The following is an 18,280-nucleotide window of genomic DNA, read 5'->3' as shown; positions in this document are numbered from 1 at the left end:
CAGGAATGAGTAATCAGCCTAAACAAGGATTCTACAGACACACTAATAAGAACTAAAGGGTTTTTTGCTTGGTTGCTGTTTATAATTTGTGTTGTGTGAAGGTTAAGCTTTCCTGTGGCTTTGTCACATTGCAAGAGGCTAAGACCTTCATTTTAGTCTTGTTTGTATAGCTCACTAACCTATGAATTCCCCATACAGCCATTTTTATTTAGAGTTTAGAAACTTGATTCTGTAAGATATGAAATATGTTGTAACAGAAAGGAAATCACATACTTAAAGTGAAGGACATCCTTGCCAGTAACTGGAGATATTTGCGAAATAATCTTAACTTGTGTCAATTCATTACAGGGAACTTCTGATTTTCATAATTTCAATTTCCTTTTTTTCTTCTCCTGGGAACTGCATAAAATCACTGAGAATCACCCAGCATCTAAGGGATGCCTAGGTGATTTTGGGAAAATGTAGTAATTATGACAGCCGACCTAGTAGCCTTGCATAAAACCTGATGGTTTTATTCTTTGAGACACAGCCCAGCCTTCTAGTGACAGTGATCCATAGGGGACAGAACTACACACCAGACACTTCAAGTTATGACTATCCAGTGGCAAGTTCAGAGTGGGAGTCAGCTGGACCTTACCCTTCTCATGGCTGTAGTACCCCATCTTCAGCTTCTGCTGGATTACAGACCTCTATATGTCCTGTCATTTATTTATGTCATTATTTATGTAAATATTTATATTCTTCCCCATGTGGCTGTCTCACACATCCGAGGACATCTCAAATCACCTACATTTAGGATCCTGTCCCAGATGCTCTACTTCAAATGCTGGGAAGGAAACATCTGTTTAGAACCAAACCATCTGCAAGCAATCAGATGTTGCATCAGCAGTTGTGTCTGTTCTTCCACCAGCTTTTAGCTGTAGGAATGCACTGTCCTAATTTGAACAAGATTTCACTGTCATCTTGAAGTCTGGCAGATATTGAGCAAATATGGCTATCACTTGGTTCAATTTTCAACACCTATCTCTTCATATACATATCTGTCTGGGAAGCATTATGTAGATCAGTCAGCTTGCATTGTTTTTTAATAGGTTGCATGCAACAACTTGATAAAATGTGATCCAGAAACATATGTAAAATAAAGTTTCCTCTGCTTCTGGATCAGATTTTATTCCTAGCAAAGAATTTATATTTAAAGACAAAGACTTTATTGTTCTTCCGGTAGCTTTATTTCATGGATATACCTGTCTGTACTTACTGCTGCTATGTTGCAATTGGCCATAATAGCTGAAAAACATTTAATTAAGGAGAGGTTTCAAAAAGCAGATTGGGATATCTGGGTTTCTGTAGAGCCTGGTGTCACTACAGAACAGAATTGCGTGAAAACACAAGTTCTTGGGTCTCTGTTTCCTTGATGCAACTCCACTCACACAGGTTTACTCGTAACTTGTGCAAGCATAAGTGGTTACCTCTTTGCTGGTAAATTAATCAGGGCCAGCACACAGGTTAGGTACTGTGACACTATGTGCTGTTCAATTCTTTGCTCTCCCCTTGATGCAAATCTGGCTCATGCCAATTAGCTCAACTCCAGAGGTTGCAGCACCTAAATGCAATGGAAAATTTTATTCTAGCTTTAAGAGTAGTGTGAACAAATATTTAAGTGTTATTCATGCTATTGCGTAGCTATCTTTTTTCTTCCTTTACTAATGTAAATATAGTTTATAACTATTCCTTATAAGGGTGTTGCCAGTAGTGTGTTTAATAGACTTCATGATTAGTGTACAGTATTGTTAGAGCAAGCTCTTCTGATTAAGATTGTGTGTCCATTATATTCCAGTATTTTATACCAACGCCCATTCTAATAGCACTGTTAGATTTGGTGTTCATTTCTCCATCTGAAAAACTGAAGGTGTTTAAAAGGGGATTCTTTATTAGGGTAGTGTTTCAAAATACTTTGGGTAGCTACAGAGTATGGGTATCTAAGAGATATTCAATTTAGAGCAGACTTTGCTGCACTGACATGATTCCTGTCAACTTCTTTGGCATCAAAATCTTACCCAGAAATTCTCCTGCTACAGTGACCTACTGGAAACCAATTTGCAGCTGTGGTTCAAGGCCACTGCCTAGTCTGTTCTGCTACAGAGTTCTAAGACTCAGCTGCCAGTGTACCCTTTGGTATCAAGAGAGTACAAGACAGCATGGTCTAATAAGCTAAGCAGAGACTCAACACACACAGAATTTGCATACCCTGATCGTGCTTTTGGTTTCCAAGAAGGCAGTAATATCCTAGATTTATCAAATACCATGGCAAAACATCAATTTGTTTGAACTTTATAGCCTTTCTGTGTTGCGTGTCTTTGCATTGCATTAATAGATTCTCTGCATTTGTGCCTGGAAAGCGTACTTACTCTGTGACAGGCTACTGAGAAATTATTTTGATTTGGAATGCCAACAGAATTTTTAAAACAAGCCAATAAAATGTGGATTAGCATTTCACGAAAGTTATTTACTCAAGAGTTTTAAAGAAAGCCAAACATAAAGTCATTGAGTAACTCTGGGCTACTACTTAAGTTGGCCTTTTTGTCAGAAAACTGGGGATTACAAATAAGAGATTATTTTTGAAAAGATGAGCAGGGAGATGCAGGGAATGGAGTTCCCTGGGGATCATTTGTTGGACCTGTGATCATATTTTCACCAATGGTGTGGAAAAAGTGGTAAGGAGAAAGAGGTGACAATACATGTTGACAATGCACAATTCTTCAGGTTAGTTAAAACTTAACTCTGAACAAGAAACATTGAATAGCTTTCTTGCTGGTAGTGTGTAATGTTGATAAAACGGTAAACAAAATTGTAGGTCACTAAAAAAAACCCCAGTAACTTAGTTGGAGGGGAAATGGTCCTAAGAATGCACAAATAGAATAGTGTTCTGAAGTAGTTGCAACTGCAACTGAGGAAGGATATATGTAATTATAAGGTATTTCTGAAACTGTGAACTGTGGCAAGAAGGCAAACAGAATGTTAACAGTCTTTAAAAAGCAACAGAAAACACAACACAGCTTCTTTTGGAGAACTGCAAATCCACTTCGTGCCCTCAATGTTGTATACAATTTAAGTTCCCTTCCTCTGCACCTTGAAAAGGTTTTGTTGAACTTTGCAGAGTGAAGAGAAAGTGGAGCGTTAAAATACAGAATTTTTTTCTTTATTCTTTTTTGGTTTTAAATCTGTGTAAGGACAAGGAGACTAGAGTAGGATTATATAGATTAAGATTTTTCAGTTTGGGAAAAGACAAATGGAGAGGCAGAAGCCATATAGGTACAGAAAATTGAGTTGTGTCATTCACTGAGTAGGAAAGCTGAATAGACAGTAATGGTCAAAATAGATTGTCACAACATTATAAGATAGTTTTATTAAAATAAATTAAACACTATTTTTACAGATTAAATCAATTATCAAAAGTAACAATTCATTTCCCCAGCATTTGTGGGTCTGAAAACAATTAATAGTTATTCCCTGATGAGTATTAAAAATAGTAACACAATCTCAGGTTCATGAAATCTCAAAGCCACCAGTTGCTGGAAGTTGGGAGAATATTCTTGAGGAAAGTGTCAATCTCTGGGGGGGTTTTATTGGGTTTGGATTTTTTTGGTTTTGGGCTTTTTTCAGAATCATTGCCTAATCAATTGCCACAGTTGAGGGTTTGGAACTAGAAAATGTACTGTCTACTGCAGGTGCTATTACAGATAATAATATACTTGTGACTGCACCATTCAGCAGAGCACCTGGTCTGTAATGGTGTAACTAATGATCTCTGAATCATTTCAGGCAGCTGTAGGAAATTTGCTGTACTTGATTTCACTGCCAGCAACAGCTTAATTGCCTCTGTCTTCACTGTCTGGGTCCTTTAAATGCACAGTCTCCTTTTCCACCTCTTTCTTCTGAAATACAACTTTATGATAACATATAAAAAGTCAACGGTAATGTAATGCAAAATGACAACTTCACCATTGATGCACTGACAGTTTAGGCTGGCTGAAATTGTTAAACTTCCTTATGAGAGAGACAGTGGCCCATACCCTATGCTTGGATGAGAACATGCACAAAAACATCTCCACTACCACTCTCCAGAAGCAGTAAATCCACTTGTTTTGGTTATTCTGAGACTCTTTCTCTACCTTTTTGTGGGACTTCAGAGATGGATGAAATGCTTTGTTTTCCTCAATTTAGTTTTTGGACAAGATGTCACTGTATTTTTTAATTCGTTCTCCCAGCCTTGTGCTAACCTTGGGCCCCTTGAAGACTCTTGGTTTTCATCATCCATAGACTGGAGAATGTAGGTCATATCTGGCTCTGCATTCTTGGTAGTTTACTACTATCAATGCCATTTACTACTAGCTGTTTACATTAAGGATAGTAGGTGATAGTGGTTACCTGTTTAATACATACATCATAGTGACTGCATAAAATGGCAGCAGCTGAAATGACAGTTCTGCAACAGAAGCATTTTATTGTGGAACAAGAGTGTTGCAGTGCAGAAGTCTGATACGAGCTTCCTGTTCCCTTACCAATAAGGTATATAGCAATAAAGTATTTCTTAATAAAACTGATAAACAGAAACATCATAATTTTCTCCTCTGGGCTCAGGTGCATCATCACATCATCACAGCTTGATGCCAGTGAATCAAACAGATCAAGCTACAATGCCAATTGAATTTCCATAGCTGAGCATAAATATGCTCTTAGCCCGTGGTAAATGTAAGGTAATATGACTGAGCGTAATCCTTGCTGAAATATTGACTTTATCTCATCCTGTGTGCACCCAGCTGTTGTGACTCATATGAAATATGACTTGACCATGTATTTAACTCATCCTTATAAAATGTTTTTCATGGTAAATAGGTTGCCCTAAAAGAGCAATTAGCTTGAGCTAGGAGTGCATGTGTAGCATTGCTTGAAAGGTCTAACCTCACGTGGTGAGAGCCAGCCCTGCATTCCTTCTCCCTTGCAGGGCAATAAGTCTTTCCAAAGTCTAAAGGTGTTTTTGTTCAACCCTGCCAGCACTTTTTTCCTTTGAGGATAAAGAGATTTTAATGGAATATGAAAATGAATGATATTCTAAGTCTCACAAGTACAGTGAATTTGCAGTTGTTCCTAATATGATTATTCTATTTCCACTTGCTGCACTACAAAACTAGATAATCCACTTATTTTAGCTCATCCATTCCACAGGCAGAAATGTATTAATAGTATTTCTTCATATGCTGGTAGTCTTGCTTTATAATATGCTCAAGACGTATGTCTTGAGACTTCTTTTTTTTTCTAACAGAGGGCACTATTTTTTCTGGATTACATTTTGTTATTTTTGAACTGGCAGATTGGCTGTTACTGGACAGTAAAGGCCATAATATTTAGCAGAAATAAGGCAGTTACCTCTCTTTCAAAGAATAATCTGCTGCACATATGAATAGAAGTTGGTTTGACAAGATTGCAACTGAAAAATGTAGATTCTTCATTTTGAAAATGAAAATTTTAGAACATTTTAATGACAAAATACTTTGTCCATACACATGTAAATTTCTACAATTTCCCCACAAGGGTGTCACTAATTCCCGTAAGTAAGTGTCTATGTCTGTCTTCTTTTTTTAAAAATCTTTTTTTTTCTTTTGCTCTTCTTTGTTTTGTTTTTAAGTACCCTTAGAAGTATGGGAAAGGTCACTGAAAATATGAATAAAAACATATGTGAAATCAGAACAGAAATAGAAGACTGGGATCATAACTGTTTTAGATACTTCATCAGATCTGAAGGGCATTGTGGTAAAGCTGCCCTATTTTAGACAGGATTTTTTGTATATAGGTTAGTTGCTGCAATGGGTTTCACAAGACTTCCAGAAGCAGTCAGGCACAGTGTAGGTGAGTTTTTAATGCTGCCCTTCCCTTTTTATAGCTCTGTCTTGCGAGACAGAGTATTGTGGTTTCCATTTAATCACCTTTGAAATAATTGTCCAATTACACAATAATATATTGCGAATCTTTCATAAGTTTCACATGTTACGAAATAGACAAGGGAGTGGTGTTGAAGACACCTGTAATTGAGGACATTGGTGGAAAGGAGAGAAAATGGAAGACATTTGTAGTGGTCAGTAGCAAGCACAGTGTTAAAGGTCCTCCCCTTCCGCTGATACATTGTGAGGTGTAAATGTCTCTACTAATTAGAGAAAAGGTTTGCCTCAGGGTCTAGGGTCTGAGCTTTCATGAGGTGAAATGTATTAATCATGAGTTTCTGTTCTATATTTTCAGAAGAATGGTGTATCAAATGGAACACTCTACAAAAGAACATTTATTGAGCACTTTGAACAGGCACCTATGTATGTTGCTGTTCTTACTTTCCTGGGTTTTGGAGTGGGAACAATATTTGGCTACCTGCGAGATTTTATGAGAGCCTGGGGACTAGAAAAACGTAACATTGCTGCAGAGAGAGAACAACAAAAAGTATGTATGAAAAAGACATTATGTATCCACAGCTGAGTTTTCCCCTCCTTGCAAGTGATTCACGACAGCCTGTCAAAGTAACAAGACAGACAGCTTTCATCTTAGAGAAGAACATTGCACAGGGATGAGAGGAATGGCAGGAATGACACACTGCAGGGTAGTTAAACATGTGTACCAATATATACCTATATATATATGAAAAATCGTGAGTCTTATGCAGAGAGATATTCACCTTGTTCCAAAAGTCATAATACTCTCAGCAAAATAGAATCTCAATATATTAGGTCAATCCACAGAAAAACAAAACTCAGAAATGCCTTATGGTTAAATAGACCATTTTTCCAAACATCTTAAACCCCAATTTTTCTTTGTCCCATATAGCTGTCTTGCATTGTCCTTCAGAGCAATAGGCAGTGCTAATATTTTTATAATTGCTTATGTTTGTTGAGTTCAGCTTATGTTTGCTGAACTGCTGGTCACAGAGCACTCAGGAATTGTAGTGCCAGCACAGAGTGGATGTAGCCTGGATTTTTGCAAGTCCTGACTTAGAAATTTTTACATCTCATGTAGTTCTAAGTGAAACTTGCACCTTAGCAAGCTAAACTGCCTTTCAACTTTGTTTAGATTCTTTGGTTGCTCCTCCTTCTCTGTGCAGTTTGAGTCATCATTTACAGTAACACCTGGCATAATGAAGGAAAAACATGAGTAGTGTTACTGATCATCTTGCAAATAAAATTCCTGAAATTGTTTCCTGCTTTGGCTTTTCAAAGATGCATACACAACATAATGAATATCCTTTGCAATTCTCTTGATGACATGGTCATTTGTTGACTCCAGATGTGCCAGTTAAGTTTCTTTGTCATCCACTGTGGATTACATGCTCATTTAATTCTCCCACATATGTTAACTACATGCCATGTTATCAGTTTATTGTATCCAGTGACCAACTTGGATATTTTGCTGTTTGATATAAAGCTTTGTTTAGATTCCATACCTTTTGAAAAAAAAAAGAAATAACTATTTTCCAAGTAAAGTCCATAGATAGAAATTAATTGTCAACCAAACCAATTGCCTTAATTCACTGTTTTACTGTCCAGAGTAGGCCAGCAATGCCCAAATCACTTACATTGGACAAGTTTTTATCTAGTGTATCCAGCATTTTAGTGAAATATAATGAGGAGTTTGTCCTAGTTTTGCAACCTGCTCCACACATAGCAAAATGCTTAATTTGAAGCAATCAGTTTCTCCAAATGAAAGAATCTCGATATTTTCCATTTCCAACTTTGAAAATATATATGGAGAGTTAAACCAACTTGTTGACCATTTCAAAAAAATAAAACAACCAAAACCAAAAAAAAAAACCCAAACTAAACACACAACAAAACACTCCACCCCCTAAAAAATCCAATACTGTGTTTCAGATGGATTAAAGTAAGATATTTGCTGACTGGAGTTGTATGTGACATAGGAACATGTGTCTGTTATAGCTCTCTGTTTATGAATGAATCAGCTTTTCCTTGTTTATGGGAATGACATGGGTACAGAAACAGACATTTCCTAGCAACATAACCCTGTGCATGTTTCCAAACCAGGATTTTGTGCCACTTTATCAAGATTTTGAGAACTTTTTCACCAGAAACCTCTATCTGAGAATACGGGATAACTGGAATCGTCCAATTTGCAGTGTCCCTGGGCCACAGTTTGACCTCATGGAACGTGTTACAGATGATTACAACTGGACATTTAGGTGAGTCATCTTCCACTCTGCAGCTGTCAGCTTCATAAGAATACTCCTGATACATCTGCAAAGCATAGAAAGTTGCATCTGGATCCTTGTCTAATATGCATCAGCTTTTTCTTTTCTGAAATCAGTACTGAGCTGACAATCTGACCTTTTTCTTCAGAATACTGTTTGAAAATGCAGTATGGATTTCCAACTCAGTCACAAATGGGTTTGTTTGGCTGGGTCAACCCAAGTAAGACTGCTGACACTTCAATTATAGCAACAGACCTTTGCTCAGAATATTATAACAAAATTTGTTGTATCCCTTGTTAGGATTTAAGTCATAATATTTTGCCTTGCATAAATGTGGCTTCTTACTTTCATTGTAAGTATTTGGCAGTGGATTGTAAGCAGATTACAGCTTGAAGTTCTTGGTGTATCACAACAGAATTATATAGCTATGGAAATTCACCACATAGGCAGTGTGTAGGTTGGCTATATTTCAGCTTATTGACAATGTATCACAGTGTTTCCTACAACTTTTTCATCATGTTTAATTTCTCTCTGTGTGTGAGAACACTGATGACTTTGTGGAATCTGTTGACAATTTGCTTGAAAAATTAGTGTCTATAAGCTGTTCCTTAAATAAAGTCCTAGGTTTGTTTGTTTATTTAAATCCATAAGAGCAGCCTTTCACCTAATAGCAGTATACTGCCATCTACAACTTGGCATCTAGAAAGCATTCTGAACAAGAAGCAGTATTTAGTCAGGAAAAAAAAAAAAAAAGGAAAAAAAGAGAAAGGCTGGAAAAACCTTTGGGTGGTTAAAGTATGAGGACTGTAAGTCCCTAAATAAGAATTTGACAGTGGAACAAAATTCACTGGGAAAAGTTTGGGATGTTTTTTTATTTTCATTTGGGATTGGAGGAAAAGTTGTACTATTGTTTAAAACTTGCTTTAATTATAGGTTTACAGGAAGGACTATCAAGAATGTTATCAATATGGGTTCTTATAACTACCTCGGCTTTGCAGAAACAGATGTTAATGCTTTGAAAACTGTGACCATAGAGTTAGAAAAATACGGGACAGGAATCTGCAGTACCAGACAAGAAATGGGTGAGTAAACAGCCAGATGGCCACCAAGGTTTCTGTAACTATATGCTTTTACTTACAGATATCTTGAAGAAACTGGATACTTTGAGAATTTTAATCACATCAGCAATTACTTGTTTTGCAATTAAAAGGGATGCTGTGTCTTATTTGTTATCACATAAGGATTTTTTTCAAAAGGGAAAATAATACTGATTTTTGGAAAAGCAAAACCAAATGTGTCCTATAGTGGCCTGGGATTTTTAATGATGGAAGTAACAGGCTTAGTTTTTAAAAGAAGGAAAATAAACATCGAGACTTCAAGAATTGTTCAAGGGCAAATTCAGTTGCATCACAGATTTATATCAGTTACCACACACAGAGATTTCAGATTAGTAAAATGAGCTTTAACATAATTTCTTTTTTAATCCCATGTTCTAAGAATGTATTTATGAGACATCATTGGCAAAAAATAGAAATTTCTAGTGTGCCTCTAAGGAATAAATTCAGGAAAGCTCCATCTGATTTTTTGGTTTAGATGTCCTTTATGATTTGTCTGCTTTGTTAGTTTGTGGGCTGCGTGTAGTTTTATCTTCAACTGTATGTTTATACAGAAAGCCTTGAATTCCTGATGGTATGATCAGCTTACATTTTGCAGAAAACAATTTCAAGCTATAGAAATGCAAGGGGAAGTTTTTCTTCCGGCTTTATCTTTCTTGGAAGTTATCAAAAAAAAAGAAAAAAAATAGGAAAAAAAAAGGTAGGCTTCCCAAAATGGGGAAGTCTTTTATACACTTCTTTTTTTCTAGTCTAGCAACCTGAAAAAAAATCATTTTCTATCTCTCAAAGTAAACTCTGTTCCTTCAGAAACCTTATGGAAAAAATACTGTATTTAATTTGAGTTTTTATTTAAAGTCTCATTTCTAAAAAAAAAAAAAATGCACACCATGTGACCTGCTTCTTATCTTGTCACCATGGTTTAACTTGCCAATAACTATGTCAGTAACACCACTCAGAGAGGGTTTACAGATTGACCCTACTTTCCTTTTGTAAGTGACCCATCTGGTGACTGTAATATATTGTTTAACCTGAATTGCATGGTTGAAAGTAGTCACCATTATTAGTTATCTAAGATATTGAAAGAAGCTTTCTCTTTGTCTTTCTCTTGGATTCTGTTTTGTCAGAGAACATTTCAAGTTGATTTCATAACATCTAAGATTATGCCTGGTGTTCCTTATTTAGCTTCTGTGAATTTTTTTTCATGGAAGACTTTAACTTTGACTTATTCTTATTTTAAAAAATACCACCTTATTAAAAGATTGAATCTGTCTTCAGATATTAAAAATCATATTCACTAACTTCATATAGTCTGTTTTGAGAGTTAATATGTAGAAATTTCTAGGGCTTTCTCTTCCTCTGAACCTCCTGTGCTGGACTCAAAATTGTCTTGAGCAAGGTATTAGATTCATTCTAATTGCTTTCACAGCAAACAGTCCCATGAACTGCATCCAGACTATTCACAATGCAAGAATGGGCTATAAATAAAGAACATTGTATGAGTCTTGTATCAGTCTTTTGGGAGTGAATTTCAGAGAGCAGTTTAGACATTGACTTAATAAAAAAGGAAAGCAGAGTGTTAAGACCTGACTTAGCTGAAAGGATGAACCGTCACAGCATTTTGTCCTGGACAGGTAACAGAGAACTTGTGCTCTGCAGGGCAGCTCTGAGCTGTGGTTCCTTCATTGGCCCTGGCTCTGTTGGAGCCCGTGTATCACCAACAATTGTATAAACAGCCTGAGGAAAACAGCTTCTTATTCATAGTGTGGATACCCTCTTCCCTTGTTCCTTTTCCCTTTTGTGCTACTTCAGCTCTGGTCTCATCACAGTTGAACAGATCTGAAAAATTCTGAGTGAAATATATATACATGTGTACTTTCAAGAGAGAGATAGGGAAGGGTCTTCAAGAAAGGTTTTACCTTTTTTAATTATCATTTGTCATCTTCATCTTAGATAAATAAAACAGAATGGGTTTGTTCCTGAGCAGATCACATTTCAAAACTTTTGTTATTGTTTGGCTGAGCTAAAGTGGTTTGAAGTAAAAATGCAATGAGCTGCAGGAGCCAAGGCTGTAAATTGCTTGTGGGGTTCTAATCCAAGAAAGCCCTTGAACATATTTATATTTTCAAGTTAATTGACTTTGAAAGTGCTGTTCTGCTTGTGTGCATTTAAGTGTCTGGCATGTTAGGAGTTTTACCAAGATCTCACAAGGTAGTGATGACTCTGAGAAGGATCATTCTACTACTTTCAGAAATTTCAGAGAGAAGGGAAAACATAGAAGACACCAAAAAAAGTAATGTGAGTGATGTTTGAAAGAATACAAAAACTGTCCTTTGCGGTCTTCTGCCCAAACTGCTCCTTTTATAACTGTGCAGACTGTGGAGTGGGTATGCAGTGCTGCCATATCAGAATATTGTTGCCAGTAATTTGCTCTCAGAATAAGTCAATATGGGTATTTCAACTTGGTCGTTTATAGCTTAATAAAGCTGTGCTTTATTAAGGAAACTTAGTGAAACCAGAACTTGTTAAATATAAAACAATTGTTCTACATTCCCAGAAAAGTAACTCAAGACTATATGTAAATATAGTTCGGAAGTTCACTTCAGTGAGAACTGTGAAGCTCAGCTCATGCTTCCTCTAAAATAGTAGTGCACGTGCCACATGAACTCACATTCCTGTGAGAGCACCAAAGCATAGAAAACTGATAAAAACAGTGGCTGGCCTGCCTAGATTTGTCCTCCATAAAAAAGATTTAAGGCTTTTCACTCCATTTTTAATTCCATGCCCTTTTTAACTGATAATAATAAATCACTTTCTTAGTATAATTGTGTCATTTAAGACACATTTTTGAGGCCTTCGTGGGACTTTCAATGTGAAAGAAAAATATTTTCCTTTTTTCTTAAGACCAAGCTATTATCTCTTAGGAGCAAGATCCTGGAGTTGTAAGTTTTTGCGAAAGCTTATTGTTCAGTGGTCAGAAAGCTTAATGTTCAGGGGTCAGAAAGCAAACAAAACACTAGAAATTATTAGGAAGTGAACAGAAAGCCAACCATAGAGCATCAGCATGCTACTGCATAAAGGTGCTGTTTGCTGTTGTTTTGAGTACTCTGTGCACTTCTGATCAAAAATATTTAGCAGAACTGGAAAGTGTCAGAGAAGGGCAGCAAGGATCATCAAAGGCTTCAAACAGCTTCTTGGTGAAGAACTACTGAGCTTGCTGTCTTCAGCTGTCAGAAGTGCTTGTCATCTGGCTCAAAAAGAGCCTAAAGGGGGAAAGTAAAGAAATCTTCAAAATTATGTGTGGCATGAAAGAGTGATCAGGGTTGGCTATTCATTGTCTCTTCCACTACCAGATCTACAGGGCATTTTATGAAGCTGGTAGAAGGTTTTTACCTAAATACAGGAGGCAGCTCTCCACATTGGAACCTGTCAGACCTGAAGGAATTCATTTCAAAGAAGGATGCAGATGCCAGAACTTCACACTCCCTTACATTCTAAGGGTCACATGCAGAGGAGAGATCATTGACAGTTACTAGAAATATCCAAACTGTTATCTGATTCAGGATGTCCTTATGTTGCAATAATTAGAAGCTGGGATGATACTATATATGTTTGTCCTGCTTTCATTCTACCCCAAACATCAGTACAAGGCCACTGTCAGATGAAGGGTTATGGGCAAAAAAGGACCTTTTGTGTGGTGCAGTTCATTTAGTACCAGTTGTTTAGCATTATGTTATGTAATTAGTTGTTTAATATTAATTTATATTATTGCTTATATGCCTATGGCCATTGTTTTACAATCATTAATACTGAACCTCTTGACTAGCAAATAATCATAACAACCTAGTGGCCTTCTATAATAGAGTGACTGCATCAATAGGCAAGGGAAGGGCTACAGGTGCCATTTATCTGGATTTCTGTAAAGCCTTTGAAACAACCTCCCACAAATCCTTCTCTCTAAATTGGAAAGACATGGATTTGATGAGTGGACTGGTAGATGAATAAGAAAGTTGCTGGACAGTTGCATCAAGAGGGTGGTTGTCAATGGATCAGAGTCCCAACAGACATCAAGTGTTGTCCCTCAGGGGTCTGTATGGGGACTAGTGTTATTAAATATCTTCAATAATGACATAGATAAAGGGATCAAGTGCACCCTCAGCAAATTTGCAGGTGATGCCAAGTTGAGTGGTGCAATTAACACTCCTCAAGGACGGAATGCCATCCAGAGGGACCTGGGCAAGCTTGAGAAGTGGGCCCATGGGACTCTCATGAGTTTTAATAAGACCAAGTGCAAGGTGCTGCACCTGGGTTGGGGCAACCCCCAGTATCAATATGGGATGGGGGTGAACAGATAGAGAGCAGCCCTGCCGATGACTTTGGGGGTGCCGGTGGATGAGAGGGTAGACACGAACCAGCAATCTTCACTTGCAGCCCAGAAACCAACTGTGCACTGGGTTGCATCCAAAGCAGTGTGGGCAGCAGATCGAAGGAGGGGTTTCTGGCCCTTTACCCTTCTCTGGTGAGACTCCATCTGGAGTGCTGCATCCAGCTCTGGGGTCTCCAGCACAGGAAGGAAACCAACCTGTTGGAGCAAGTCCAGAGGAGGCCGTCAAGTTGATTAGAGAGATGGAGCACCTCCCCTATGGGGAAAGGCTGAGAGAATTGCCATTGTTTAGCCTGGAGAAGAGAAGGCTTCAGGGTGACCTAATTGTGCCCATTACAGCACCTGAAGGGAGCTGACAAGAAAGATGGAGATGGGACTATTTAACATGTAATGTAGTGACAGGACAAGGGGAAGTGGCTTCAAACTCACAGTAAGTTTAGATTAGATATTAGGAAGAAATTCTTTACTGTGAAGATGATGAGGCACTGGCACAGGTTACCCAGAGTAGCCGCAGATGCTCTATCCCTGGAGGTTTTCAAGGCCAGGCTGGATGGTGCCCTGAGCAACCTGATCTAGTGGAAGGTGTCCCTGCCTATGGCAGGGGGGGTAGAACTAAGTGCTCTTTAAGGTCCCTTCCAAACCAAAACATTATATGATTCATTCTGTAATTCTGTAAGTAACTAGACATCAACTATTCAAGTAACTGAGTGTTCAAAATGTTAATGTATTTCATGTAAACTACCCCCAAAAAAATCTCTATACCATGTTTTTTTCTATTAATCTTCCTCTCAAAAATGTTATTTTTAGCTTAATAAAAATGCTGGCAAATAGGGATCTAAATACATTTGAAATAGCATATATTCCCTCTATACAGTGAGAAAAAATGAAGAATGGCAACTTGAATATGAAGTCCTTTTTTTCCTCCATGCAAATCAGTGTATTTTAATAGCTGGAGTGGGAGTTGGCTACCGTTGGAGGCAGACTCACAAGCCTTTTGTCTGAGCACATCCTGTCACTCTATAGACAGGCTTTTCTAGGCAATATAACTGAAAATTATTAAGAGAGAATCATGCAAATTAGTTTCTTGCTTGCTGCTCACAGACAATCAGTAAAGTTACACTTTTTTTAAGATAAGGTAGATTACCGTGCCCTGAACACTCCTTAGCACCAGACTGGGGACAGGACTGTCACATGGACAGCTAGTAGTTCCAATGCTCTATTTATCTAACTCACCTTTATTCCTTATGGAGATGATATACGTGAGTAACAGGAGCAAATGTATCATTAGTGCTACTTAAGCAGCCAAGCAGGATTCCTGCCTTTTGAAATCCTTCTCCTGTGATTATGCCTTGGACTGAAAGACAAGATGGAGCCTGCAGAGAACACTTGCAGGGTGATTCACTCTGGAGGGCATGGTTAGGAGATTGCTCTTTAATGCCTAACTTGCACTCAGTTGTGGGCTTTTTGTTTGTTTGAGGATGTTTTACACTTGATTGTGATCTGATTTCTAAAATGCAGAACTGAAAACCTGTGCCAACATTTAAACTACAAAAGTAGCTCCATCCCCTTCACTTCCTTCTGTTAGGTTTTAAGGTCTGATAGGAATTTCTAGCAGCATTTCAAGAAGCTAAAAATAGCTATTTGGCCATTATTTCTTTTATAGCACTTCAAAGCTTTAATTAGGTCCAGCTCACTTTAAACTCAGTATTTACAAATGTGAATAAATGGTCCATTTTTCAGTTAGAAGAAGATACAGAACTGAAGTTCCAATAATTCAGTTTCCAAGTAAGAGTTTAAGGAGAAATACAGCCACATTAATTATACTTTGTGTGTGTGTGTGTATAAATATATTTCATAACCTTGGCTACTTTCTGATAGGGTATGGTATAAATTAGGAAACAAGTCATGAGAGGAATTTTCTTTTATCATCTCCTACTAATATAGTTTTCCTTTTCGTGCCTACCATCTCATAAATAACTAATCCAACTTAGGATCAAAGGGTCAGGTTTGTTCCTTGTATTTCACAATTGCACAAGTATGCTCTGCAAAGCAAGATTAAGTTCTGGATAGTCCATCTTCTGGCAGGTGGAACTGACGGTGACCAGAGTAACTGAGGGTTGTGTGACTTGTTTAAAACCTAAAATAGCTCCAATATATGATGTTATCTATGTACATGTAAATATTTAGATACTTAAGGTACAGAGATTCAAGCTTTGGCATGAAGAAGCTAGACTTAAACTGTAGGTTTTAAGCTTGTATTTTTCTAAGAGGAAAAGAGGAAACAAAATCGGAAGATCTAAATTAAACTGGAAGTTTTGTTAAAATGAATCTAATTTTTTTCTGAGAATCAGTAAATTACACAAGTACATGATTACCTCTATGACACCTGCAGCATCTTTGTGGTGTGAAAGCCCTATCAGCTGGTGGCAATGCTAAGAAAACTTGAGTATTTCCTTTCTATAACTTGAGGCTCTTTTATGCACATGCACTGTTAAATGAGGCAGTTACATAATATGGCAGTGTGTTTCTTTCCCTCTCTTGCCAATATGTCTTATTGTACAAGTTTAGACTTCGCTGTGGTAGTGGGCTTTATAGGACAGTGATACCTTCTGCATCATCCACTGTGGTAGCATGGTGTAAATAAATAATTCTATTCCTACATCTTCTGTTTCTTCATCCTTCTATTAATAACTCATCCGATCTCACTTTTGTAAAAGTGTGTATGTGTTTTGATAATACTATTTTTTAGCTCTGACAAATATCTTACCAGAGTGAGTTTGTAACCTTAAGTTTCAAATGTGACACAGAAGTTTAGGTGCTCTGCTCTTTTCCCAACCCTCCTCAGAATGCTTCTAATAAACATTCATTTTCATAGTATAATGTTTCTTATTCACCTTAGTGAGTCACAGCAGGGTTGCATAGGATTCCCAAGTGTTCTTTTTTCTTTCAATGACTTGTTGCTTATATCAGTTTACTCCTTCAGCTTTTGTTTAACTGGAAGTGAGCAGGTATTCTTCTGTCTTCTTTGGGCCTCAGAATTCCAGACCTAAAATTCTATTACAGGATACTGTTGCCAGTGTTGCCAGTTTAACCACTCCTTGTCATTAGTGCATAAGAACCTGAAAGACTCTATTGGGCAGACTAGCCAGTGGCATAAACCACCTTGTCCAAGCTGAAAGTGTCAAAGCTAAATAACGACTGCTTGGATTATGGGAAGTGCATTTTCAGGCTCTGTCTAGTAGACTGACAGTGACTTTCAGCCCAATGGTAAGCCAAATAAAAAACCTGATAAAACAGTGTGCTTCATGTTCCCTGTCACCAAAGTGCAGTGGCAAGTTAATGGAGGGAACTGGGTCATCAGATTTTTAAAAGGAGGGGATTTGCTGTGAGAAGTGTGGGAATCTGTGGAGGTGGCTACTATTGTGAAAGTCCATTTTAGATAAGATCTTCGATTTTAATACCTATAAGTCTCAAATCACAGTAACTCCTGCTGTACTGTATGGCATGCAGCTGTTCAGAAGGGAGGAACAACTTTAAAAAGGATTTCATTTTGTCTCTTATGGATGCAGGTGCCTTTCTCTTTTTTTGGGGGGAGGGGTGTCTTAAATCTTTCCTGGTAAGATGGTGTATATTATTTAGTTGTATCCTCATTTCTTGGGTAAAACCAAGCTGTAGTCAGCATAAAAATCAGAGCAGGTAAAAGTATGGTGAAAAATTCTAATGTCTATGTATAGGGCAAGTGTAGAAGGTATCTGTGTATACAGTGTATTAATAAAATTGTACCTAATACATCACTTGTCATTCATCAGATCACAATGCTGGTCTTGAATGTAGCACATTACAAGACATTTTAAAGGCCATGATGACCTGACTTGACACTTCTTAGGTTGTATTTAATGAAGTGCAGTCTAATTACTGCCTTTCTTCTGAGAAGTTAAGATGTTTCAGCTTGTGCCAGTTCCTTTGGATCAAGTTTGCATCTGTCTGTCAGTCCTGTTTATGCTTGTTGCAGTGGTTGCTGTGACCAGCTGGGAATTACAGTGGACAAACCTCAATACAGCAGAGCGTATCTGACCCCTTGTTTCCTCCAGTGGAGAGAAGCGATATAATTTGTGCTATTTATACACTGTCCAAGAACCAATCAATACTGGAGAATTCTTCTGATGTGACTAAATAATTGCATCATTTATTAATTAAATACTCCTTTTACTCTTAACCTGGGAAAATGAAAGCTGATATTCTTTATCATCTCTACTCAATGTACACAGCTGTCATGAACCTCCCACTGTCAGTACCAATGTGCTTGTACTGCTTCTGCAACACCTCACCTACCACCTACAATATTGCCACGATAATTAATGTAATCCAAAACCAGGCCTCATTTTGCAAATTCTTGTCATTCAGGTTTTTGTTTTGCAAACTGAACCCCCATTGATTCCAATTTGTATTCCAGGACTTGTAGGCAATATCGATATACAATATCATCTTCATTCACTCTTGGGGTTAGTAAATAATAAGTAGGAATCAATCACTTTCAGAATG

At 37.5% G+C, this 18,280-nt stretch overlaps 1 protein-coding gene across 1 annotated transcript in view; it reads left to right on the top strand.

Moving 5' to 3' along the window:
* The window catches only part of SPTLC3 (serine palmitoyltransferase, long chain base subunit 3), an 83,023-nt gene that overhangs the window by 22,978 nt on the left and 41,765 nt on the right, over positions 1 to 18,280 (top strand). Inside the window, exons 2-4 of the mRNA XM_009073432.1 lie at positions 6,295 to 6,486; positions 8,079 to 8,233; positions 9,176 to 9,324. Coding sequence (XP_009071680.1) covers positions 6,295 to 6,486; positions 8,079 to 8,233; positions 9,176 to 9,324 — 496 coding nt within the window. The remainder of the gene's footprint in view (positions 1 to 6,294; positions 6,487 to 8,078; positions 8,234 to 9,175; positions 9,325 to 18,280) is intronic.

Source organism: Acanthisitta chloris, unplaced genomic scaffold, assembly GCF_000695815.1.
Source record: "Acanthisitta chloris isolate BGI_N310 unplaced genomic scaffold, ASM69581v1 scaffold5894, whole genome shotgun sequence".
NCBI lineage: Eukaryota > Metazoa > Chordata > Aves > Passeriformes > Acanthisittidae > Acanthisitta > Acanthisitta chloris.
The sequence above is the reverse complement of the archived record's forward strand: the minus strand, read 5'-3'. Positions and strand labels throughout refer to the sequence as shown.